General features: G+C 47.4%; 1 protein-coding gene across 2 annotated transcripts in view; it reads left to right on the plus strand.

Moving 5' to 3' along the window:
- ZNF395 (zinc finger protein 395) overlaps positions 1-19,503 on the plus strand; it is a 67,264-nt gene extending 47,761 nt beyond the window's left edge. For both annotated transcript variants that reach the window (XM_083494511.1, XM_083494512.1), the window contains exons 5-11: positions 2,571-2,797; positions 4,927-5,027; positions 7,780-8,062; positions 9,179-9,271; positions 10,582-10,709; positions 13,181-16,603; positions 16,844-19,503. In XM_083494511.1, the coding sequence (XP_083350637.1) occupies positions 2,571-2,797; positions 4,927-5,027; positions 7,780-8,062; positions 9,179-9,271; positions 10,582-10,709; positions 13,181-13,292 (944 nt within the window). In that variant the 3' untranslated portion in view covers positions 13,293-16,603; positions 16,844-19,503. The remainder of the gene's footprint in view (positions 1-2,570; positions 2,798-4,926; positions 5,028-7,779; positions 8,063-9,178; positions 9,272-10,581; positions 10,710-13,180; positions 16,604-16,843) is intronic.
- The last annotated feature ends 7,933 nt before the right edge of the window (positions 19,504-27,436 follow it).

A 27,436-nucleotide genomic window follows, 5' to 3' on the forward strand; every position in this document is an offset into this window, starting at 1 on the left:
ATCATTCAATTTCTGTGCGGCTTAATAGATTAAAACATACGAGAAAACTGAAGCGACAACAGACGACTTAAACATGAAATACTGCAAAAATACACGGTTGCGCATAAAACGTTGCATTAATGCAAAAATACTAAAATACAGTGGTACCTCTGGTTACGTACTTAATTCGTTCCCGGAGGTCCGTTCTTCACCTGAAACTGTTCTTAACCTGAAGCACCACTTTAGCTAATGGGGCCTCCCGCTAAAACGCTTACAAAAAGGGTTTTAAGAAAAACTTACAAAGGAATACGTAATAATAATAATAATAATAATAATAATAATAATAATAATAATAATAATAAATTATTTATTTATTTATTTATTTATTTATACCCCGCCCATCTGGCTGAGTTTCCCCAGCCACTCTGGGCGGCTCCCAATCAAGTGTTGAAAACAGTACAGCGTTAAAGATAAGCTATTTTAAGTTTCAAACAAACTCAAAAACAGGGCAGGAACTCAAAAACAGGGCTGAAGCGCTCCTGACTGCTGATGTTAAAGACTGATCCCCCCCCCCACTGCTCTAACCACTGAGCCACACTGTCCTGGATCAGGACAGTGGCTCATCTAGTCCGCAAGCAGGCCCTGAGCGAGAGAGCACTCGATTTCACCCCTCCAACAGCTGCCCCTTCTCCCTCCGAGGTCTGACGGGACCCCTGCGCCCCCCCTGCGACCGTCTGGTTCAGCCGCCTCCTCAAACCAGCAAGGAGATGGTGGCTGAACTTTGCTGGCCGAGGAAACCGCCAGCCCAGTCCCTTGAGGGTTGCTGTTTGTGACCCGTCTGCTCCCCTCTCTGTGCCCTCCGCCCGGCCCTGCCGTCGGACAGCTGCTTGGAAGGGCAGCTGGCCGCATTTGGGATGGTGTCTGCATTCCTAGAGAGAGGCACGGAGCACGTAACCCGACTCCCGGCCGCCGTTTCCAGTCGGATGCTTGGGCCTATTATGGGAGCGACGGGTCCTGGGGCACCCAGAGGAGCCGGCGTCTCTATTTAGAGGTGCTGCCCAGGAATCAAGTTAAAAATAGGACTCTGCCAGTGTGGGAAAGGCTATCGATCGACTTGAGTTGGCAGCGGAGTTGTGGAAACTCAGAGCGTGTGGGATTTATTCTCTTGTCCTCCTCTCCAGATGCAAATTTCGCAGGTGCGATCCTGTGTACGCCTGCTCAAAGGTTATCCCTTTTGAGTTGGTTGGGCTTTGTCCAGCAATGTCATACCCAGCTTAGGCCTATGGAAATAAATTTACTGTATTTTTTGCTCTATAAGACTCACTTTTTCCCTCCTAAAAAGTAAGGGGGAATGTGTGTGCGTCCTATGGAGCGAATGCAGGCTGCGCAGCTATCCCAGAAGCCAGAACAGCAAGAGGGATTGCTGCTTTCACTGCCACAGCATGAACCACAAAAATCATACACCCACTGTTTCGTTTAGAATATTTTTTTTCTTGTTTTCCTCCTCCAAAAACTAGGTGCGTCTTGTGGTCTTGTGAGTCTTATAGAGTGAAAAATACGGTACTTAAGTCATTCATATATCAGTTGCTGGAAACCGCAGGAAGGGACAGCGCTCCTGTATTCGAATCCTGCTTTCGGGTTTCCCATAATGGGCATCTGGTTGGTCACTGTGAGAGGTGGAAGCTGGACCAGATTTGCCATGGGCCTGATCCAGCACACTCATCTTACGTTTATTAAATTGCTGTCTGAAACATTTAGAAGACACCAGCCTGAAGAAGGTCTTTTCAGCAAGACCTCTGACGTATCCCTACCCCATAAACAACCCACAATATTTCGGTGTAATCACAAATTTGTAAAACTGCTTTTCCTTTTTTCCGCTGGGTGTGCATATGCTTTTCGGTAATGGATAATTAAAAAGCAAAACAAATAAATTTACAGATCAATTGTAAACAGATTAAAAACATTAGCAGGATCATTGTAATAACCCACAGTTTTATAAAAGTATGTATTTACAGTAGATAATTTAAGTGAGCAAGTTGAATGAATTTGGATATCAAAAAACAAATTTAAGGAACCGCAGAAAGAGGGGGGAAGGAAGTCAAATTTTGAAATGTTAATTTGATTGTGAAACAAATGAAATGTATAAATTTGAAAAGTATAAATAAAAAACAAAAACAAAACAGAGGTTCATAGATGGATGGATAGATTGAACGGCCATCTGGAGAGGGTGAGATTTGAACCTGGGACCCTTTGCATGCAGGGCAGATTTCCTGCTGCTGAGCCACAGCCTCGGCCCTCCAGATGTTTTGAGACTACAGTTCCCATCATCCCTGACCACTGGTCCTGCAAGCTAGGGATCATGGGAGTTGTAGTCCCAAAACATCTGGAGGGCTGAGGTTGAGGAAGCCTGGCCTAGTATCTGGGGGGGGGAAAGAGCAATTCAGAAAAGACGTTGACGGGGGCTGGAACGGGACATAACTGTGAGCCCAGTGCGAAAGCAATTCGCGTCTTGTTTCTCAAAAGAGCCGTGGGGTTGGAAGGGGTTCCCGGGGGTCATCTAGTCCAACCCCCTCTCGTCCTCTGTTCCCCAGCATCCCAAGCGGCGGGCGATGTGTGGAAGGAAAGCGGAGACATGTCGGACGGTGGCAGCAGCAGCACCAGTGGGCACTGGAGCTGTATGTCGACCCCGTCTCCGCCCCACTCCGAGGCCAGCCCCAAGTACTCGAGCGAAGCCTTCAGTTCTCCCCGGCCGGACGACGGCTTTGAGACGGACTTGGACCCCTTCCTCTTTGATGAGCCTGCTCCCCGGAAGAGAAAGGTAGGAGGCGCAGAAGTGGGAGGGGCAGTGGCTGGAGAATTGTCCCACGTGACGCGGATTCTTCGCTGCCTGATTTTTGTGTGACTTTCATTAGGTAAAGGTAAAGGGACCCCTGACCATTAGGTCCCGCCGTGACCGACTCTGGGGTTGTGGCGCTCATCTCGCTTTACTGGCTGAGGGAGCCGGCATTTGTCCGCAGACAGTTTCCAGGTCATGTGGCCAGCATGACTAAGGCACTTCTGGTGAACCAGAGCAGCGCATGGAAACGCTGTTTACCTTCCCGTCGGAGTGGTACCTAAACTATGGAATTCCCTCCTGCAGGAGGCAGTAATTGCCACTGACTATGATGGCTTTAGGGACGCGGGTGGCGCTGTGGGTTAAACCACAGAGCCTAGGACTTGCCAATCAGAAGGTCTGCAGTTTGAATCCCCACAATGACGGGTTGAGCTCCCGTTGCGCGGTCCCTGCTCCTGCCAACCTAGCAGTTCGAAAGCACATCAAAGTGCAAGTAGATAAATAGGTACCGCTCCGGTGGGAAAGTAAACGGCGTTTCCGTGCGCTGCTCTGGTTCGCCAGAAGTGGCTTAGTCATGCTGGCCACATGACCCGGAAGCTGTACGCCGGTTCCCTCGGCAAATAAAGCCAGATGAGCGCCGCAACCCCAGAGTCGGCCACGACTGGACCTAATGGTCAGGGGTCCCTTTACCTTTTTAGGATGGCTTTAAAAAAGGACGCTGGTCTGGATGGGTCATTGGCCTGATCAGCAGACTCCTCTGTTCTTACTCAGCAGTTGGCTGATAATTAACTTGGCTAATGATGAGAAAAACAGGCCTGTTTTTCATGTGGATGTCCCTTTTGTAAGAATTTTTTTTTTTACTGATTTTTTTCAGATAAGCAAAGAATAGCTATTAATGAGCAAGGCACATATACGAAAGCCTGACTATAAACTTAGTCTCGGGGCTTCTTCTTCTTCTTTGATAACTTCTTTTTGATTTTCCAAAAATGACATAACGGGAAACAAACAAACAAAAACAAACCAGAAAAAAAAATCATAACCAGATTAAACCATAATTTTTTTGGTCGACTTCGCTCCACTCCGTCTCTTGGCTTTATTATAATATACTTGTTTATGCATGTCCATAAATCCTTATATACTTAATAATCCAATTTTAAAACCGTCATCTTATTACAATGACTTTTGAAAGTTATACTATTGTAAGGATATATACACAAAGCTTTAAAAATATGCATTGAACGGTTGCCCTTTTTTATAATAATTTGTCCTGGATAGTTCAGTACAGTCATACCTCATGTTACCTTTGCTTCAGGTTGAGCGTTTTCAGGTTGGTCCCGCGGCGACCCGGAAGTACCAGAAAGGGTTACTTCCGGGTTTTGCCACTCGCGCATGTGCAGACGCGCAAAATGATGTCATGCGCATGCGCAGAAGCGGCGAATCGCGACCCGCGCATGCACAGGCGCGGGTTGCGTTCTTTTCAGGTTGCGAACGGGCCTCCGGAACGGATCCTGTTCGCAACCAGAGGTACCACTGTAGTTTAATAAGAGTGTTTGTTGTGGGGGAGGAAGGGAAAGGAGAATGTTAGCCACATTGAAACTCCTTCCGGTAGTGATAAAGCGGGATATCAAATCCAAACTCTTCTACTCTTCTTCTTCTTGCCAAGGGAGCTCATCTCCAAGAGCTTGGGGTTGTGACCCTTTTCACCTCGAGGGCCGGATTCAGTCCTCGGCAGCCTTCCAAGGGCCACATGACAGACGGAAGGCTGGGTGGTGTAACACATGTCAATATTGCCATTGTGCAGCGGTTTCGATTTGACTCTCTTCTCTGCCTTCCTTCCATGCAAACGAGAGACACCATTGAAGTTCTAGGTCCCATTCCAGCCAGTCGAAAGCATTCCAGAATGATGTGGGGCAGGGAAATCGGTGGAGATTTCCTAGGCCAGGTGGAGAGGCTGAGAAGGGGACACGTTTGGGATTTGTGTCCAAGCTCCCTGCCTCGTCCCATCCAAGTGGGAGGGAGGAGGAGGAAAGTGAGGGGTCCCCAAGTGAGGGGTGTTTTACTTGCTTGGTTTTGCCTGCAGACCTGAACCAGGTGTGTGTGTCTCTCTCTCCTAGAACTCTGTGAAGGTGATGTACACCTGCCTGTGGCCCAGCTGCGGAAAAGTCCTTCGCTCCATCGTGGGGATCAAGAGGCATGTGAAGACCCAGCACTTGGGGTGAGTAAGGCCCCAAGACCCCGGCCAAACGGCGTTCACCCAGATTGAAGTGACATGGTGTTGAGATTCCTTTCATTGTGGCTGGTTGGGATAGACCAGCAATGTCCAACAGGTCGATCACAATCGACAGGTCTCCTTTTGATTGCCGGCTGGAGAACGAAATGTGCTGGAATTCTTTGTCCCCCGCGGTCCTTGTTCTGTCCATGAAATGGGGGGGGGGGGGACGTTACTGAAAAGAAGCTTTATCCTCTTAATTGAGTCATGTTGTGCGGTAGATCGCTGCCAGTCATTTTATGCTGGGAGTGGATCGTGCCTGGGCTAGATGAATTTGGGACGTGGGTGGCACTGTGCGTTAAACCACTGAGCCTAGGACTTGCCGATCAGAAGGTCGGCGGTTCAAATCCCTGTGACGGGGTCATCTCCTGTTGCTTGGTCCCTGCTCCTGCCAACCTAGCAGTTCGAAAGCACGTCAAAGTGCAAGTAGATAAATAGGTACCGCTCCGGCGGGAAGGTAAACGGTGTTTCCGTGCGCTGCTCTGGTTCGCCAGAAGTGGCTTAGTCATGCTGGCCACATGACCTGGAAGCTGTACGCCGGCTCCCTCGGCCAATAAAGCGAGATGAGCGCCACAACCCCGGAGTCGGTCACGACTGGACCTAATGGTCAGGGGTCCCTTTACCTTTAGATCGTGCCTGGGCTAGATGAATTTGGGGTAGCGTCCAGCTCTCTCGTTCTGTGATGGAACTTGGGCGCTATTCACAAATCAGAGGCTCCAGATGTGGCTGATTCCAGATATGGAACATTTGTGTGCAGGTGGTCTTCCAAGCTGAGCTCCTCAAGATCAGTTGCTGTACCTGGCACTTCAAGGAGTTGTTGTAGAATCACAGAATTGTAAAGGTGGAAGCGACTCCCAAGTGTCACAGTTGTCCCTGTTGGGTTGTCACAGCTGGTCATAGTGTACACCGCGACTGGCGTAGAGGCCAGAATTGGAGCTTCAACTTCCAACCACCTGGTATTTATACCAAGGCTGGCCAATCTGGAGGTGCCATGCTCCCTGCCAATCGCAGCCACCGACATTGCCCATTCCCATCCGTCTGCGAGCCTGAAAGAGAACTGAAAGGTGTAATAGAATGATTGGAACCTTATACCATATGTGGTGGTCCTGTCCGGAAATTAAGAAATATTGGAATATGATACATGAGGAAATTAAAAAGCTAATAAAAACATGACATAATAAAAGAGCAGAATTGTATTTATTAGGAATTTTTAATGGAGACATCCTGAATGACAAAATTAATATTTTCTTGTATGCAACAACAGCAGTGAGAATGTTAATAGCCAATAATTGGAAAGGAAATCACGTTCCAACCAAAGAAGAATGGCTGAATAAATTATGCGAATACTTGGAATTAGCAAAGTTGACTGATTTGATAAGACAAAAACCAAAAAATATAATCCAGAAACAATGGAAATGTTTAAATGGTTATTTATGTAGACAAAGATTAAATGTAAGGTATTGGTTGTGTTTAGAATAGGTTTATGAAAAATTTAGAAAACTTGTTGATTAGAATATTTGTGTGAGATTGTATGGGGAAAATACGGAATAACAGATACAATCTTGCTTAAAATGTATATAGGAAGTGCAGTGTAAGCGATGGAAGTCAACCAATGAAATTTTATTATTGAGATATTTGTAGGATAAATTTGGAAGAAATTCTTCCAAATTTTCTTCTTTTTTCTTTTCTTTTTTCTCTTCTTTTTTTATATGTGTGTGCTTATCTGTATGTATGTATTTGCAATATTTTGCAAATATTTTGCAATAATTACGTTAAATAAATTAATAAAATAAAGGGGGGGGTATGAAAAAAATGACAGAGAACTCTGAGGCTTGGACATCCCCGGGGAATTTGTCCCCAAAAGCACAGCGTCGTCTCTGAGCTCTGAGCATTGAGCAAAACAAAAGGGGAAACTGGGAGGTGGGCGGTTAATGCTGCCTGGGCTGTTCTGTAGTCGAGAGAATGATGCTTGTCCGTTTGATCTGGGGAGCGGATGGAAAAAGGGTGCCTCTAATTTAAATTAGACTACTGCAATGCGCTCTACGTGGGGCTACCTTTGAAGGTGACCTGGAAACTGCAATTAATCCAGAATGCAGCAGCTAGACTGGTGACTGGGAGCGGCCGCTGAGACCATATAACAGCAGTCTTGAAAGAGCTACGCTGCCTCCCAGTATGTTTTTGAGCACAATTCAAAGTGTTGGGGCTGACCTTTAAAGCCCTAAACGGCCTCGGTCCTGTATACCTGAAGGAGCGTCTCCACCCCCATCGTTCTGCCCAGACACTGAGGTCCAGCTCCAAGGGCCTTCTGGCGGTTCCCTCATTGCGAGAAGTGACGTTGCAGGGAACCAGACAGAGGGCCTTCTCGGTAGTGGCGCCCGCCCTGTGGAATGCCCTCCCTTCAGATGTGAAGGAAATAAGCAGCTATCTTCTCTTTAAAAGACATCTGGAGGCAGCCCTGTTTAGGGAAGTTTTTAATATTTAATGCTGTATTGTTTTTAACACTTTGATTGGAAGCCGCCCAGAGTGGCTGGGGAAACTCAGCCAGATGGGCGGGGTATAAATAATAAATTATTATTATTATTATTATTATTATTATTATTATTATTATATCCCCAGAGCCCAACATTTGGCAAATGTTGGACTTATGTCGCCCCAGTTCCCCAGGCATTGCTTCATCTCTCTTTTCCCATCGCTGCAGAGACGGCGCCAATTCTGACCAGCGGAAGAGGGAAGAGGATTTTTACTACACAGAAATGCAAGTGAAGGACGAGGCGCCCCCTGAACCCGCAGCGGCCGTCTCCAGCCCCACCACTACCTCTGCGGGGGCTTCTTCTCCCATCGCCATCCAGCAGACTCCATCGCAGCCAGAGGCGCTCATCCTGGACCAAGCTTTGGCCCCAGAGCCTCACCTGTCCAGCAGCGCCCTCAGCCAGTCGGCTCCTAGCTCCTTCTGGCACATCCAAGCTGACCATGCGTATCAGGTAGGGACCTGCCAGCCGTACCTAATAATATTTATTATTATTATTATTATTATTATTATTATTATTATTGATTTCTACCGCAGCCACTCTGGGTGGTTTCCAACAGAAGGTTAAAAATACATTAAAACATCAGTTGTCAAAAGCTTCCCTAAACAGGGCTGCCTTCAGATGTCTTCTAAACGTCAGTTGGGACGCGGGTGGCGCTGTGGGTAAAACCTCAGCGCCTAGGACTTGCCGATCGCATGGTTGGCGGTTCGAATCCCCGGGGCGGGGTGAGCGCCCGTCTTTCGGTCCCAGCTCCTGCCCACCTAGCAGTTCGAAAGCACCCCTAAGTGCAAGTAGATAAATAGGTACCGCTTTATAGCGGGAAGGTAAACAGCGTTTCCGTGTGCTGCGCTGGTGCCGGCTCGCCAGAGCGGCTTCGTCACGCTGGCCACGTGACCCGGAAGTGTCTCCGGACAGCGCTGGCCCTCGGCCTCTTAAGTGAGATGGGCGCACAACCCTAGAGTCGGACACAACTGTCCCACACGGGCAGGGGTACCTTTACCTTTACCTTTTTGTTTATTTCTTTGACATCTCTCTCTCCTGCAACCCCATAAATGCATTTTAAAAAATAGGCAGCTGACAGGGAATTGGCATTGGAGCTAGAGGCGGAGGGAAGGCTCCAGAGGGATGCCGGAGAGGGTCCCAGTAGGGAGAGAGGCAGCCCATCTGCTGGGGAAGGAAATCAGCGTAACACCAGTGGAGAAGGGGGGCAGATGGGGGAATCGGAGAGGAGGCGCCAAGACTCCTCGCCGGAGACCAGCGGAGAGAGTACAGGTACTCCGTTACCCACACCCTCCCTGTGCAGAAGACTTCCGCGCAGGGAGAGTAGGAGGAGACTTGGCGTCAAACAACTTTTATGCTGGAAAAGGTTCAAGAAACGCCCACTGACGGATTCTGCCAGCGACTGAGGCAGTCACGATGCTGGAGGCTGTTCAGTCAGAAAGGGTTTTACCAGGTAACCTCGCCAGCAGTGGCGGCAACTTACGCACGAGCAACCCCTAAATCCATTACAGCAGCGGAGATGGAAACGCAGCGAATCCTTTCTCACCTCCCTTGTTTTTTCTCTCTCAGGCTCTGCCGTCCATCCAGATCCCAGTATCCCCACACATATTCACCAGTATCAGCTGGGCTGCCGCAACATCTACCATCCCCACCCTCTCGCCGGTGAGTCCTGACTAGAGATGTAAAATTTCTGGAAATTTTGAAGCCATGAGGAATAAAAAGGTTTTTTCCTGTGTTTTTTCCCCAGAAAAAAATAGAAATATCGGAAAAATTGATTTTTTTTTTAGTGTGGAGTAGTTTTACAAATTGCATGAAACACAGTGTATATAAAAGTATTACGCCTGCAGTAAAACATGTAACCACCCCCCTTCCCCTCAAAAGCAACAAGAAATGTAAAAATAATCAGATTTACCCATTAGCACCAACAGCAAATAAAGTTAATGTCCACCTCAATATTTAAGCTCCATAGAAGGTCTACCCTTTGTGTAGTGCTTTTTTAAAAGAAGAAACAAGACACAACATATGTTGTTGTTGTTGTTGAGTCGTTTAGTCGTGACTGCTGTCACCATCTGCAGCGATCATAAAGCCCAAGAAAGTAAAATCTCTCACTGCCTCCATTTCTTCCCCATCTATTTGCCAGGAGGTGATGGGCCCAGTGGCCATGATCTTCGTTTTTTTGATGTTGAGCTTCAGACCATATTTTGCGCTCTCCTCTTTCACCCTCATTAAAAGGTTCTTTAATTCCTCCTCACTTTCTGCCATCAAGGTTGTGTCATCTGCATATCTGAGGTTGTTGATACTTCTTCCGGCAATCTTAATTCCGGTTTGGGATTCATCCAGCCCAGCCTTTCGCATGATGAATTCTGCATATAAGTTAAATAAGCAGGGAGACAATATACAGCCTTGCCGTACTCCTTTCCCAATTTGGAACCAATCAGTTGTTCCATATCCAGTTCTAACTGTAGCTTCTTGTCCCACATAGAGATTTCTCAGGAGACAGATGAGGTGATCAGGCACTCCCATTTCTTTAAGAACTTGCCATAGTTTGCTGTGGTCGACACAATCAAAGGCTTTTGCATAGTCAATGAAGCAGAAGTAGATGTCTTCCTGGAACTCTCTAGCTTTCTCCATAATCCAGCGCATGTTTGCAATTTGGTCTCTGGTTCCTCTGCCCCTTCGAATACATGCAGTTTATTCTATCTCATATTCTGAACTACTGCTGTCATTTTCCATTTCTTCCTCTTCCTCCTTATCATTTTTCTCATGGACTTCTAAAAAACAGGGGGAAAACCCCAATTTTCCCCCAATTTTTCCGGGGTTTTTCCCAGGCCCTCCCATCTCTTGTCCTGACTTCTGTGGCTGCAGGAATCTTGAGGGACACAGAGGGCTGTTTTCAGCGCCTTGGGGAGGTGGGGTCCTGGAGAGACTTGCTCTTGGGCGTATCGTAAAGCGCGTACGTTTCTTGTTTGCAGGTGCGAAGCCGGTCCCTGAGTTTCAGCGAGCAGCAGCCTCCGCCGCCGCTGCCTCCTCCTCCTCCACCACCTGTCTTGAAATCCCACCTGATTGTCACGTCTCCTCTGCGGGCGCCCAGCAGCTCAAGGTAAGGCCGGCAAATAATAATAATAATAATAATAATAATAATAATAATAATAATAATAATAATAATAACAACAACAACAACAACAACAACACAGCGGTACCTCTGGATACAAACGGGATCCGTTCCGGAGCCCCGTTCGCATCCAGAAGCAAATGCAACCCACATCTGCGCATGCATGGGTTGTGATTCGCCGCTTCCATGCATGCGCGTGATGTCATTTTAACCGTCTGCGCATGCGGCGAAACCCGGAAGCGCTCGAAGCAACTTCAACCTGAGGTATGACTGTAATACAGTGAACACTCGGATTGCGAACGTGATCCGTGCGGAATGCACATTCACAACCCGCAGGATTCGCAACCTGCAGTGGTGCGTCTGCGCACACATGGGTTGCGAGTCAGCGCTTCTGCGCATGCGCAAAGTGCGATTTAGCGTTTCTGCGCATGTGTGACCGCCGAAACCTGGAAGTAACCCGTTCTGGTACTTCTGGGTTTCGGCGGTTCCATAACCCGAAAAACGCAACCTGAAGCATCTATAACCCAAGGTATGACTGTAATAATAATAATAATAATAATAATAATAATACATATAAAAACATAATAAAATGTCAAACATTACAAACTTCCTAATAGCTTTTTATTATTAATTTATTTTACAATGCATATAAAACAGAGAACAACAATTACAGCAACAGGCAAAAATTAAAAGGAACTGTAAAATAGACACCTAGAAAGGGTAAGCTGCACATGAATTAAAATAACCAAGCCCAGATCATCAAGTATTGTTCTACGTTTGCCGGGCTTGTAGACTTGAAAATGATGGTTCTTGACTTCCCTGAGATCTAGGGACGGAGGAAATAAAGGAACGAACAAATGTCATAACAGAATGCCAAATCCTATCAAAAGAGTCTGGAGATACTAGTCCTTGTAGAAATCACAAATTATGTGTGATTTAGGTCTGCCTGGAGAGCTCAGTTGGATAGAGCGTGGTGCTGATAACGCCAAGGTTGCTGGTTTGATCCCCGTATGGGGCAGCTGCATATTCCTGGATTGCAGGAAATTGGAATAGATTATCCTCAGGGTCCCTTCCAACTCTTCAGTTGTACGATTCTTTGATTTTCCTGTATTATGGCTATATTCCAGAGTCAGCAGTATCAAATAATAATAATAATAATAATAATTTATTATTTATACCCCGCCCATCTGGCTGGGTTTCCCCAGCCACTCTGGGTGGCTTCCAAAAGAATATTAAAATACTATAATTCATCAAACATTGAAAGCTTCCCAAAACAGGGCTGCCTTCAGATGTCTTCTAAAAGCCTGGTAGTTGTTGTTCTCTTTGACATCTGGTGGGAGGGTGTTCCACAGGGCGGGTGCCACCACCAAGAAGGCCCTCTGCCTGGTTCCCTGTAACTTGGCTTCTCGCAGGGAGGGAACAGCCAGAAGGCCCTCGGCACTGGACCTCAGTGTCCGGGTAGAATGTCTGGTGTAAGATTTTGGGCAGTTTCTGATTGAGTTGCGATCACTATTTGTGCTGCCAAGATTATATATATGTAACGACAACAATAACAACAACAATTATTTTTATTTGTACCCCACCCTCCCCGGCTGAGGCCGGTCTCAGGGCGGCTAACATCATAAAACTAAGACAGTACAGTCATACCTCATGTTAAATGTGCTTCAGGTTGAGCGTTTTCAGGTTACGTTCCGTGGCGACCCAGAAGTGTGTTACCTCCGGGTTTCACCGCTCGCGTATGCGCAGATGCTGAAAATGACATCACGCACATGCATGGAAGCGGCAATCACAACCCACAGACGTGCAGACGCGGGTTGCATTTGCTTCAGGATGCGAACGGGGCTCTGCAACAGATCCCGTTCGCATCCAGAGATACCACTGCATACAAAGAACATAAGAACATAAAAATAGGCAATCAGTTAATTAAAATACATCTTAAAATTAGTTCAGAGCAAATTAAAATCTGGACAGATGGCAGTCCACGGGTAAAATTGACATGATGATGATGATGATAATAATAATTTTTATTGTTATTTATACCTCATCCATCTGGCTGGGTTTCCTCACTCTGGGCGGCTCCCGACAGAACCCCCAAAACAGAATAAAACTCCAAACATTAAAAACCTCCCTAAACAGGTCTGCCTTAATCAGAAACACTCAGCAACATTTATTTTGGACAAGGTCTTCTTGACTTTTCCTGCTTGGCAGGGGGTTGGACTCGATGGCCCTTGTGGTCTATTCCAATTCTATGATTCTATGACTTCCTTTTCGTTCGGCCCTGTGGTTCCCAGAGTGGGTGTAGTTCCAAACACGCCTAGAAGACCCCTCTCCCAGGTCTGCAAAGGCTGCTGTCCGCCTCTGTCCCCCTGTTTTCACGGCCGTGTTAAGGGGAGGATAACTCTGCAAAGTTCTCTTGCGGCTCCTTCAACGCCTGTCCTCTGCCTTTCTCTCTCCCGCAGGAAAGTCCGCGGCGAAGCCAAGAAGTGCCGTAAGGTCTATGGCATCGAGCACCGCGACCAGTGGTGCACCGCCTGCCGGTGGAAAAAGGCCTGCCAGCGATTCCTGGACTGAGCGCATGCAAGTTTCCCAAGGTGGAGGGAGCAATTCTCTCTCTCTCTCGCTGCCAGCCAAGCGCCAAGGGGCCAGACCTCTGCGTTTTTGCAGCGTCCGCGCCCTTGGAAGCCTCTCTCCCCGTGCTTCAGCGGAGATCTCGAGAGCCCGCCCTGGGCTCCTTATATTCTACGTCCGGCAGGTTTTTTTCCTTCCTAATTTTCAGTGTTTTGTGGGAATGTTTGTTTTTTATAAACACATCTTTTCCTCCTTTTTTTTAACACACACACGAACACAGCGCCTCCCTTTCTATTTGTAAATAAGAGGTGTGAAGCGGGGAGGAGAGAGAGTTTTTGGCTTGGTGTAGCTTAACAGACTTGTTTCTCGGTGTGCCCAGGGACCAAAGAACCCTTTTTCCTGAACTGATCCCTCCAAACGTGGTTGGCTAAGTGTTTGCAATATGGAGAGCGTAGGAGCATCCCTTATCTAAACCCAAAACGGGAGGGTGCTGGGTCCATCAGCTGAAGGAGGAAGGGGCGTGGCTGACTTCCTGTGGACTCCGCCAGCATGCTGTCTCCTCCTTCTGGTGCCCGGGAGGAATTACACGCTTGCACCCAAGCCCTGCGTTTCCCCCCTTCCTTTTAAACATTACGCTGTCAAAAGAACAATCATTGCATCAAGCTACAATCCAGCGAATGCTTGTTTCGTTTTCTAAAACCGAAGTGGAAGGAACCTGGCTATATTGCTTTGCTTTATGCTTTCATTCCTCCATTTTATACCTAAAATTTAATGTGCAAAACAGCCCTGGGGCACCTGAGGATTTCTCGTGTGGCTTCAGTTGCCCCCTGCCTCAAAGGCCAGACCTGGCGTTACCCGAGGGAGGAAATAATATTTTTGCTTAATGATGGGCTTGCTGATCAAGACCATTGGGTGGTTTTGTGGGTGCTCTGGTCCGAACTGGAGCGAGCAAAAGTCATGGGTGCCAGGACATAAACACCATTATCGTGGCCTTCCCCAACGTGGCCCCCCTGCCAATGTTTTGGGCTGGCTGGGGCTGATGGGAGTTGTAGCCCGAAACACCGGCAGGGCGTCCGGTCGCGGAATTTCCTTCCTTCCTTCCTCTTCAAGGTCAGACCCGTTGCGCATGCAATCCAGACCGTCGCCAATGCACCCAACCTGCGCCATTTTGCAGAACGTGCTGGGAGAATGCGCTTGGCTCACGCTGTGGAGTTGTGTGGAAAGGCAAAACATTTTGGGGAAAACCCTCTTTTTAGCCTAGTGCTGCCAGCGGTCAGTGTAGTTGCCAAATGACAATCAACGCAGAGAGCTAGATCTCTGCGCTGGGGAACGATAAAAGTAGCCCAGGGATGTCTTGGGACAGGAGATTTAAAAACTCCAGGAATGTTGAAGCCCTCTGTTTCCCTGCATCCCCAGGTTGGGGAAAAAATATGAAAGTTTAGGTAGTACTTTTTTAACAAATCAGATTTTCAACTTGCTTTAACACATCACGTTTCCAGCGGTTTCCATTTAGGCCCCAGAACCCCGGGGGGGGGGGGGGGAGAAGAGGTGTGGGCCCCCACCCACAATTTGTCACATGACTCCATCTGCTTTTCTCTCGGTTGTGGGTACAGCACTGCACAAGGAGGGAGCCCTCATTGAGGCCACCAAACCTTGGGGCTGCCAGTCACGACAGAGAGGCGCCTGTTAGCGAATCGTGGTTTCCCTTCCACGGGGGAGCGCTTCCCTCCCTGCACAAAAACCAGTTGCCCGGACAGCTTTTTCCGATTGCTTACGTGGCTTTCCCCGTCCCAATCACCTGCGTTTTGATAATCATGAGCCATAAACTAAAGACGCAGATCTCTCCTTGCAACTGAATGAACAATGAACACTCTGAGAACGAGGATTTCTTTACAGAAAATAAAAGCTAGCCCTGCTTTACTTTTAAGGGTACTTTTTAAGGCTTGGGGTGGGAGAGTTTTTTGTTTTTGTTTTTTTTAAAAGGAGTTATGTATATTATCGGTGCTTGTTGAAAATTTTGTGTTTTTCTTCATTGTCATTTTGTGCATCATACACACCAGACTCCCTCAATCTCCTGATCTTTTGGACCAGAACTGTGCTGGTTGGCAGATCTGGTCCAATACATCTGGAAGACTCGAAAGTTGTGGGAGGCTGCTATACACAGTATGTCGGATTTTTTATTTCCCTAAGCCCAGACTCCTGGTCACTGCTAAAGCTGGCCGACGCCAAAACGTAGGTCTTATTTGAGCGCTTTGAATATCCAGAGAATCAGTGGATTATCAGATCGCCCAAAGCCCAGATTTCTGCATTTTTATATTTCCAAATGTGAGATTTGGGGATATTTGTGTTCTTTCGATTTCTTCAAATCAAATCAAATCAATCTTTATTATGGTCCAGAGACCTAACAAAACGATTTCTTCAAAGCAGTGTGCGTTTCTTGAAAAAAGAAACCGTCATGAGTTATGATGAGGAAACTTTGTCTTTGTGACAGCTGTGTTTAAATTTGGGGGACAAATAATCTGTGGCATCAGAGACGTTTCTTTGGAAATCTCATCCATCCTGCTTCAAAAATATCGATCTGTAGCTGTCTCGCTGCATTTGACCTTTCTGAGGTCCGGCAAAATCTACTGGATTTCCAAAATGGTCTGTTTCTGTTCCTGAAGGAGTCTCCTGACCTCCTCTCTTCCCCATCAGAACAAATTTGTCTTGAGATTTGGAGACCAGTTTCTTCACTGGCAGAAGTCTGGGCCCTTGGGAATCTCTCTTTTATTTTTCGCTTCTGGTTTTTTGTTTTTGTTAAAAGGTGATTAAGGAGGAGGTGGAAACAGAGAAATAATTTGTAAAGGAAAAAGGAAAGGAAAAAAAAGGACTTTGGAGTAAGCATGTGGTATCTGGTTTCTCTTGCTACGCTGCAAAAACCCCGGGGTTGGGGAATATTTCCTGTGTTACCGAGCTATTAAAGGAATGTGCACTCCGTCAGTGGGGAGGCGATGAGTTATATTCGCCGCTAAAAGCAGCGTCCTGGTTCCTGTATGCTCCAACCCCCGGCCTTGTTCATCGAATGCCTCATTCCAAAATTCTATAGCACTTAAATTTTGGAAAGTGAAAAAGGAAAAGCTAAGCTTGCATAGGAATATATTTGTTGTCAGTATTTTTTGTTTGTTTGTTTCATTCCATTGGATAAGAGTTCCCCACACTCTCTTATTTTCTGAGCTGTGCAGTACAGGTTAAACTGGACAACGTAGGTCTGTGGTTTTATGTATGCCTAGCCTTTTTCTTTCTTTTTAAAAAACTGGTTTGTCAAATACAGATAGGTAGCCGTGTTGGTCTGCCATAGTCAAAATAAAAAAATTCCTTCCAGTAGCACCTTAAAGACCAACTAAGTTAGTTCTTGGTATGAGCTTTCGTGTGCATGCACACTTCTTCAGATACCTGAAGAAGATACCAGGTATATGAAGAAGTGTGCATGCACACGAAAGCTCATACCAAGAACTAACTTAGTTGGTCTTTAAGGTGCTACTGGAAGGAATTTTTTTTATTTTGGTTTGTCAAAGTCGTGGGGTGGGAGGGAACCCAGAACGCAATGGAAACTCGAGGGAACAATCTACCCATGCAACAGATTTCCGCTTTGCCATTATTTCCCAGGGCGCACGGCTTCCTCTGCACCGAAAGGGCGCAATCCTGTGGTCTCTACACTTAGGATAGAGGACTTTAGATCTGCATGTGATGGCCAGAAACTAGGGGCGAGTGATGGGAACAGGGAGGGCTGGCTCATTCAGCCACTGCCTCCTCCTGGCAGACTGACTGTGAGGGCTGCCTGTGCATGAGACTAGCCCTCATTGAGGAGCCAGGTTTAAGGTTCAGCCTGCTAGTCCTTCCTGCTTCGTTCTGCTCAAGATGCTCTGCTTCCTAGACTCGGGTCCTCCTCACCAAGCGCTTTGTGGCCCCGCATGTAACTCTGATGGCTGGCATACATAGAGCCAGGAGGAAGGTTGTGCGTTGCCACGCTGTGGACTAGCGCCTTGCTTTTTGTATTGTGGCATTGTGGGAGCTTTGGGACTTGGCACTCAGTAGAAACCAGCATTACACAAATCCCATCACTACTTCAGAAGGTGTGAGCTTCATCTTGTGTCTGCAGGATGCCCAGGGAGGTGTTCTGCAAATTATTTCAGGGCCCCTGAAAAAGTACAAAATCCGGCTTCGATCAACGATAGCCTTCAACTATTATGGGTAACTTCAGTTTTTTCCCTTGGCAGGAAATGAACCGAAAGCGAAATATTTGCTATTTCCTCTGGCCAAAACAGCTGTTCCTCTGGATTTTCTTTACAGCTTTGAGCTCCCCTTTCCTCGGTTTTGGAAAAATAGCCTAAATGTTTAGATCTCATTTTTAAAAATCTCTTCTCTTCCCCCCTCTCCCCCCCCCGCCCCATTCTCTCAATTTCCCTTGAAATGTGGTCGAATTTCTTGCGTAGAACTTTCTATAGTGAAAAGTCTCTCTTTTCCTCACCTCTCTGTAAAACGGGGTGGGGTTGGGGGGTCTCTCCTCTGACCACAGGTGTGTTCACAGCCTTCCTAACAAATGGCAGCTCCTGCAACTATCCTTAAGGACATGGGTCTATCATTACTTCTAAAGGTTTGTTTTTTTTAAAAAAATTAGGGTTGTATTCAAGCAGGTGCCAAGTCCCTCGATCCATTGATTCCAGTTTTGCAGGGCTTTCGGTCCACCATTCTGTGATCAGAATTTGTTCTTGTGCAATAGAAATTTTCTCTCCCTCCCCCTCCTAAATCTAAATCCTAGGGGTTTCTCATCCCATAACAGGAGACACATCAGAGGAGAATCCTGTTGTGTTAGCACGAAATCCCACACTTGTACAATTACCTTGTTGCATGCCACCTGTATTCTTGTCCATCCAGTGGCCCTCTCTTTCCCCAAGCGAACGGTCCAGGTTTGTCGTTTCTGCGTCCTGCCCTTGCAAGGCAGAAGTCGCGTGAGTTGAATACCCAGGAAAGACCTGCACACACCACTGTGGTCTGGATCTCCCGCCCCACTTAAGAGGACTTTTTGTACACATGTATATAGGAATCTTTTCTACCAGGCACTAATAGAAAGAGGTGGGAGCTGTTTTCTAATTTACACTTTTGCACTGTGAACCGTTGAGTTTTCGTTGGGAGGCTGGGAGCCCACATGAGAGAGTGAGAGAGAGGAAGAGTTTGTGCAGAAAACCGGCCCAAACTGAACCATTGCACAATGTCTGGTTCGATCCAGAACTCATTTATGACCCCTTCCTACCAGGAAAGGAAAAAACGGAACGCTTGGGTTTCAATTGGGGATGGGAACAGGGGACCCTTTGGGTGTTGTTGGACTACAACTCCCATGATCCTTTGGAGATGATGGGAGTTGCCTGAAAGCCGCAAGACTCCCACCCACCCCAGCCAAAATAAACTACCAGCGAAATCCCACATGGAAAGGGCTGCGTGGGTACGTGCATGTGGATGTTGTGACCTGTTGGGTATGCATAGACATTTTCGTTAGCCAGGTGGGGTTTACCTGAATTTCTAGTCGCCTGGATACCAACTCCTTTTTGCATTTGGTAGAAATCTACACACACACACACACACACACACACACACTGGTGCAAGCAATTCTGTGGGCGCATGAGAAAGGGGACCAGTCTGATCACCAGCAATTTTCTTCTTCTCTTTCGAAAGAGTTTAACAAAGGTGCGGGGAGAGAAAGAACCAGGAACCTCCATTTTTTTCCCTGCCCTTTCTCCCTCGCACAAGTCACACACCAGCCAGTTCAGAAGTTCCAAGATGCTAGCCGTCCGTCCTCTCCAAACTGTCCGTCTGTCAAGATCCCCCTTAGGAAGCTAAGGAATGCAACATGGCCGTTTTGTGGGCTTGCTGGCGAGGTGGGAAAGGGCGAGGGGTGCCCCCCCCAGTTATTACGAGGCGTTTGGACAGGAAAGGGGAAAGGGTGAGATCTTGTAACCCGCTAATAATAGCTGCTGTTTGGATGGTGATATGCTACCAAGCCTAATGGGGGGGATATATCGTATCGGTGAATTACTGTCTCTTAATTGGAGCTTTTCTTTTTTGATTGTCTTCCAAGTATTATTTTTTATTGTAAGCAAAACAAAAAAAAAATGTGAAATGTAATTTTTACAACGGCAATATGAAATATATTTTATAATAAAATGATATGGCCTGATAACCCTAAGTTTCTCTGGGTTTTTCTTCTCCCACTTGCTATTACTGTATCATCATCATCATCATCAAGGTGACATTTATACCCTGCTTTTTCTCAAAGAAACTGAAGGTGTCGTACATAATTCTCCCCATTGCAACCCTACAACTACCCTGTGAGGTAGTTTAGGCTGAGAGGCAGTGACTGGACCCCCAAGGCCACCCAGGGAGCATGCAGACTGAGTGGCGATTCGAACCCCCGTCGCTAACCACTACACCACCGCTGCCTCTCATTCCATTACTTCAGCGGAAACCCCTGGTGGATGTGCCTGTGTGCTTCAGGTATGTGTGCAGCAACCACAAGGCCATTTGGAAACAGCCTGATAATGTTTCGGACTTGCTCTGTGTTATTCCGATTTGATTATTTGGGTTTGAATCTGTTATACCGAAAGCTCTGGTTTGCTCCCATTGATTATATTTGGGGGGAAGGATCAAAAAGGGCTATTAAAGTTTCTTTCCCCGACTTTATTACATTCATATCGCACCTTCCGTCTCAGCACCTCAAGGTGCCACACGAAGCTCTCCTTCTCCCCATCCAATCCTCACAACAACCTTGCGAGGGAGGGTAATAATAATTTATTATTTGTACCCTGCCCATCTGGCTGGGTTTCCCCAGCCACTCTGGGCGCCTTCCAACAAAGATTAAAAATACATTAAAATGTCACACATTAAAACCTTCCCTGAACAGGGCTGCCTTCAGATGTCTTCTAAATGTCAGGTAGTTGTTTATCTCTTTGACATCTGAAGGGAGGGCGTTCCACAGGGCGGGCGCCACTACCGAGAAGGCCCTCTGCCTGGTTCCCTGTAATCTCACTTCTCGCAATGAGGGAACCGCCAGAAGGCCCTTGGCGCTGGACCTCCGTGTCCGGGCTGAACGATGGGGGTGGAGACGCTCCTTCAGGTATACTGGGCCAAGGCTGTTTAGGGCTTTCAAGGTCAGCACCAACACTTTGAATTGTGCTTGGAAACATACAGGGAGCCAATGTAGGTCTTTCAAGACCGGTGTTATGTGGTTTTGGCGGCTGCTCCCAGTCACCAGTCTAGCTGCCGCATTCTGGATTAGTTGTAGTTTCCGAGTCACCTTCAAAGGTAGCCCCACATACAGCGCATTGCAGTAGTCCAAGCAGGAGATAACCAGAGCATGTACCACTCTGGCGAGACAGTCTGTGGTAGGGAGCTCAACATCAAAAAAACGAAGATCATGGCCACTGGTCCCACCACCTCCTGGCAAATAGAAGGGGAAGAAATGGAGGCAGTGAGAGATTTTACTTTCTTGGGCTCCATGATCACTGCAGATCGTGACAGCAGCCACAAAATTAAAAGACGCCTGCTTCTTGGGAGAAAAGCAATGACAAACCTAGACAGCATCTTAAAAAGCAGAGAGTCCCATGGACAGCAAGAAGATCAAACCGATCCATTCTGAAGGAAATCAGCCCTGAGTGCTCACTGGAAGGACAGATTCTGAAGCTGAGGCTCCAGTACTTTGGCCATCTCATGAGAAGAGAAGACTCCCTGGAAAAGACCCTGATGTTGGGAAAGATGGAGGGCACAAGGAGAAGGGGACGACGGAGGAAAAGGTTGGATGGTGTTCTCGAAGCTACCAACATGAGTTTGACCAAACTGTGGGAGGCTGTGGAAGACAGGAGTGCCTGGCGTGCTCTGGTCCAGGGGGTCACGAAGAGGCAGACACGACTAAACAACAACAACAAAAATAACTATTTAAGTACCCCCCCCCCACACACAATGCACTCGTGATCTATCTAGGACCAGAATAAGCGAGGGTCTTACTCAAGTACAACTCACGTACATCCCCCAAAAATCAGGGGTGAAAACAGCCTGTCCCGGCCACGAGGCTCGCCGCTCAAGCAACCCTACCTTGCAAGAAACGTTTGCCCGAGGTGTGAGCCACCCAGGACCACTTTTTAATTACTTTCCTGCAAGCAAAGCCCAGGTGTTCCATCTCGGGGCGATGGTGTTTGCATTCCTACGAAGTCATAATTCATAGAAATTGAAAGGAGGGGGAAATTGACATTCCAAGGGGAAGCAAAAATCTGATGCCTCACCCAGGCCACACCTCACCCGAGTGAATATTTTGTTTCTCCCTCCCTTTTTAATTCCCAAAATCAAAGCCTGCCAAGGAGGCTGGAGGCACTTTATAAAACAGAGCTCCCCATCGCCCTTCGCACTGCCAAACCTCTGAGGCGGAGCGCGCAAGGACCTGAACCCAGCTCACCCAAGCCTCTTTGAACGGCTGCGTAAAAATCATAGAATCACAGAGCAGTAAGGGACTTCAGGGGGTCATCCAGTCCAACCCCCTTGCAACGCAGGAACCGCGGCTGAAGAATCCGACCCGAACATAATAATATTATTATAATAATTTATTATTTGTACCCCGCCCATCTGGCTGGGTTTCCCCAGCCACTCTGGGTGGCTTCCACAGAAACCAAAAATACACTAAAATATCACACATTAAAAACTTCCCTGAACAGGGCTGCCTTCAGATGTCTTCTAAATGTCAGGTAGTTGTTTATCTCTTTGACATCTGCTGGGAGGGCGTTCCACAGGGCAGGTGCCACTACCGAGAAGGCCCTCTGCCTGCTTCTCTGTAACTTGGCTTCTCGCAATGAGGGAACCGCCAGAAGGCCCTCGGAGCTGGACCTCAGTGTCCGGGCAGAACGATGGGGGTGGAGACGCTCCTTCAGGTATACTGGGCCGAGGCAGTTTAGGGCTTTAAAGGTCAACACCAGCACTTTCCCGATCTGTTTAAAAACCTTGCCATGAAGGAGAGTCCAACGCCTTCCGAGGGAGTCCTAACGTGCTTTTTAACATCTACATGCAGCCGCTGGGAGAGATCATCAGGGGGTTTGGGCTGGGTGTCCATCAATATGCAGGTGATACCCAGCTCTACCTCTCTTTCAGATCAGAACCAGTGAAGGCGGTGAAGGTCCTGTGTGAATGTTTTGAAGTTCTGAGCATTTTGAAGTTCCTGTTAACAGCAGGAAGCACACCCAAGTCCCGAGTCTTCCCATCGTGGCCCAATTTTTTCATTCTTTTCTCAAAGGAGCTGGCCAACCAACAGCCAGCAAAGTTGGGCTCCCTCGCCATTTACCTTCCTGCCGGAGCGGTACCTATTGCACTTTGACGTGCTTTCAATCTGCTAGGTTGGCAGGAGCAGGGACAGAGCAATGGGAGCTCACCCCGTCGTGGGGATTCGAACTGCCGACCTTCTTATTGGCAAATCCTAGGCTCTGTGGTTTAACCCAAAGCGCCACCAGCATCCCTTAGAAGCCCTGTTTAGGGAAGCTTTAAATATTTAATGCTGTATTGTTTTTAACACTCGATTGGGAAACTCAGCCAGATGGGCGGGAAGGAAGGAAGGAAGGAAGGAAGGAAGGAAGGAAGGAAGGAAGGAAGGAAATATATTCATGCTCCCATGAAGCCACTAGAGGGAACCGTTGACCCATTTTCCCCTCCTGCTGTATCTACAACGCACTTCAATGTTTCACCCACCAGATGGCAGTGTCTGTCCTTTCTCGTTCCCACATATGAGGCTTGGCTTGAAAGCAGACACATCTATCTGTCTGTCTGTCTCTCTGTCTTTCTGTCTCTGTATTATAGATAGAGCAATGGTTATGGAGGGTGTTTAGCCACCCAAATGTTAACTTTCTTTTTTCTTGCTCGGGCAGTGAAAGGTAACGCCAGTGTGAATATCATGGTGAAAAGTTTCAGATTAAGGCTGAACTCTTCCGTTCACTTTCTCATGGAGTTCAGATGAGACTTACTTCTGAGTAGACACATGCAAAATTACACCGGAAGACAAGCAGTCCAGGGTTGCATTAGGGATGGGAGTTTGTTATGTACTGAGTTGAATAGGATCCAAAATGCAGCAGTCTGATTGGTCCTAGAACAATAGGATCCAAAATGCAGTAGTCTGATTGGTCCTAGAATAGGATCCAAAATGCAGCAGTCTGATTGGTCCTAGAACAATAGGATTCAGAATGCAGCAGTCTGATTGGTCCACAGGAGCCACCCAATCCAACTCTGGGTGGAAGTGAATTCCATAGCTGTCAACCGTCCCTTATTTGGAAGGACAGTCCCTTATCCCAGCGCCGTGTCCCGCTGCTGTCCCTTATTGATGATGCCCCTTAAATTTCCCGGGTTTCAAAGGAAGCAGCTCCTCTCCCTCCCTCCCTGCCGGCCAGGGAGGAGGGAGGCTCCAACTGGGTTGCTTGGCTGCCCAGCCCACCCCCCTCCGGCCTCCTCTCACCAGCCTCGGCCCCCGGGAGCCCCTCCCTGCCAGGACTGGCGGGAGCCTTGGGCCCTTCTGCCGCCATCCTCCTCCTGAGCACCTCTGCCTGTCGCCGCTGCTCTCGCTAGGACGCACTGCGGCTGTGCCGCCGAAGGACCCAGATGAGATGGGTAGCTTGGCACGGCCTATGAATTGCTGAGGAGCCTTGAGAGGAGAGCGAGGGCAACCATAGAGAAAGCAGTTCAGAGAGAGGAGGCGGAGGCGGAGGCGCAGGCAGGTGTTCCAAGGGCTAACCATATTGGGGGAAAGCAGAGAAAGGACCGCAAGCGCTTCTCCCATTGATTTGTAGTGGTAGACTAGCATAGATGGTCTGATCTGTGGGTTTACTTCGGGCGCTATTTCCCCCCCCTTCCTCCCGCCCCACCTGATGGAACTGAGAGCTGCAGATGGAGCACGAGAGAAAAGATACAGAACTGCAGCAGCATCTTCATAGCTTGGACTTCGTTTTGTGCGAAAAGTGCTTGCTGCTTGTAGTTCTTTAATTGCAGTGTTTCATTGGCTGGTGTCTTGAGCAGCAACCTCTGGAAACGAAGGGCTAAAAACCGGCGCTGCTCTCCAAAATTATCTGGTCCCTTTTAACTGGTTGACTAAAATCTCTTATTTTGGCTGCTGGTCCCTTATTTTCAAATCTGTAAGTTGACAGCTATGGTGAATTCACAACCTGATTGGCCTACAGGAGAATCCCAGAATTAGCCAATCACGTGGGCTTTATATAATAATGTATATAAAGCAGACATTTCGAGGGAAACTTCCATTCCTCCTCACCACTATGAGGTGAATAAAGAGCATGAAATCCACACTCGACTACGGGTATATTTCAGAGTTGTTCAGGCCACATCACGTTTTAATGCAAACCTTCCTGATTCGTGTTTCCCAAATTCCCACCTCTCCGAATTTTGTGAGACAGTGGCCCAAGCGCAAAATGCATATATTCGGGGAAAGGGTGCTGCGAAGTCTCTCACTGTGGGGAGATTAGGGTGTGCATAAGTGCAAAATGGCTACTGTAGAGTTGGAAAAGGTTCAGAAAAAGATCTGGAAAGAGGAAAGCTTTTCTCCCTCTCTCGTAACATTCATGTATGTCCATTGAAGTTGAGGCTGATGGGAATTGCAGTCCAACAAAATATGGAGGGCACCAGCTTGGCAAAGGCTGTTCTGTTGTCTCTGGCTTGCTTTTTGCATTTCTTGTAGGTATGTCCATTTGTTAACTTTTGCTTTGATCTATGTGTGATGCTCGGTCCCTGCTCCTGCCAACCTAGCAGTTCGAAAGCACAAAGTGCAAGTAGATAAATAGGTACCGTTCCAGCGGGAAGGTAAACGGTGTCTCCGTGTGCTGCTCTGGTTCATCAGAGGGCGGATTAGTCATGCTGGCCACATGACCCGGAAGCTGTACGCCGGCTCCCTCGGCCTGTAAAGCGAGATGAGCGCCGCAACCCCAGAGTCGTCCGCGACTGGACCTTACAGTCAGGGGTCCCTTTACCTTTACCTTTTTATGTGTGATGCACCGCTTTGAGGGCACAACATCGTTGTATGATGCCTCGGTATTCTATATGAGTTGGTGGCATATCCATTTCTTTTTTAAGGAAAATCCGTGAGGAGGTCATAAAGGGGAATAATGAAAGTTCTTCAGTGCCTCTGAGCATGCACAGAGTACCTAGTGTCTACATCCCGCCCTCTAGCCCCATGTGCGTCGGGATTAGCGGAGGGTAGACTACTTGAACTGTATCGTGTGAATTCCGGCCTCCCTTGAGTCCTGAAACGAAGGCTTGCTGCTTCTTTCTTTGCAACGGGTTCTGCTCAGTTAAAGAAATAATAATGTGTAGCAAATAATTCAGTCCCCAACAGAAATAAGCCTGTATAGCCAATAATTCAGCCCCCAACTTGGCAGCCTCATCTCGCGCCACGAACGACCCATAAATTTTCCCCAAACTACAATGAAGAGTTGTCATTTCCGCGCCTCTCCTCTTTCCGTGGCGTTGAGTTTTATGGGTCCCCTTCTGCTCCAAAACGCTCCGAATACAAAGGACTCGGATGCCATCTAGCATGCTCAAGTGCTTCCCAGAGCTCGTTCGATGAATGGCGGCACAGAAAGATCCTGTTTTGGGGCAATCAACCCGTTCCAGGCTGCTGGGCCCGCCTGGCGATCTGGGGCTCATAACGGCTGTCAAACTCCTCTTTTCTGCCTGTTTGGGCTCCCTTCTCAGCCAAGGCAGCAGGAAACATTTCCCTGCCTCTGCAAATGGTTTATTGGGGGGCGAGTTGGATGGAGAGGCAGGCAGAAAGCACCCCTGTCATAGGCCTGAAATGCCAGCACCTAATACAGTGGTTCTCCAAGTGGGTGGTACTGCCCCTCTGGGGGGGGGGGCGAGGGAATATTGGGGCACTAGGAGGCAGCATCTTAAAAAGGCACCTAGACAGCATCTTAAAAAGCAGAGACATCACTTTGCCAACAAAGGTCCGTATAGTAAAAGCCATGGTTTTCCCAGTAGTGATGTATGGAAGTGATAGCTGGACCATAAAGAAGGCTGATTGCCAAAGAATGGATGCTTTTGAATTATGCTGCTGGAGGAGACTCTTGAGAGTCCCATGGACTGCAAGAAGATCAAACCTCTCCATTCTGAAGGAAACCAGCCCTGAGTGCTCACTGGAAGGACAGATCCTGAAGCTGAGGCTCCAATACTTTGGCCACCTCATGAGAAGAGAAGACTTCCTGGAAAAGACCCTGATGTTGGGAAAGATGGAGGGCACAAGGAGAAGGGGACGACAGAGGACGAGATGGTGGGACAGTGTTATCATAGCTACCAGCATGAGTTTGACCAAACTGCGGGAGGCAGTGAAAGACAAGAGTGCCTGGCGTGCTCTGGTCCAGGGGGTCACGAGGAGGCGAACACGACTAAACAACAACAACAACAACAGGAGGCAGCAGCGGGAGCTGGAGGTGTGAAAGGTGTGACTTTGGAAAGCTGGATCAAGCCCATCAATTTTGCTGAATTCATTAAACTAAATAGTTTTAACTGGGTTTTGCACAAATGTGCAACGGAAAGGCGACCATTGCATTTTGCAACAGGGTCATTCCATATGTCAAGTGCTCCAACTTTTTTACTTCACGTCATCCAAATTTATTAATATTTTGTACACCTGTTGAATGATCAAAACCAAGTTTAAATCTAAAAGGTTAGCTTTTTATCTCATCCCGTTTTTGAGCTTTGAGGGTTTGAAATTTCAAATAAAAAGACGATTTTTGCCTTAAAAGCCTTAAAAGCTCAGCCCAGCATTGAGATATGTCAAAACTGAAAACATCAATCTCTTCAGAACATCATGGGCTTTAATATGATATGTCACATGGTGGACTTACTTTAAATTTTAAATTCAAGTTACGAAATTTAAGAAGAGATTACAAAAATTAATATAATTCAAAAAATTCAAAATATGTATTATTTCATATTTCCAAGATCCACCTGCAAAATTTCATTTTGGGATCTCAATGGGATCACATGGGGGAAAATATTTTGCACATACATGTCTGCCTTATTGGGTTCTGTTTAGGATAAATGGGTCTTCTTGGAGTAAAATATGACAGAAGAAACAAGACTTC

This window comes from Podarcis liolepis (assembly GCF_965112155.1).
Source record: "Podarcis liolepis genome assembly, chromosome: 3".
NCBI lineage: Eukaryota > Metazoa > Chordata > Lepidosauria > Squamata > Lacertidae > Podarcis > Podarcis liolepis.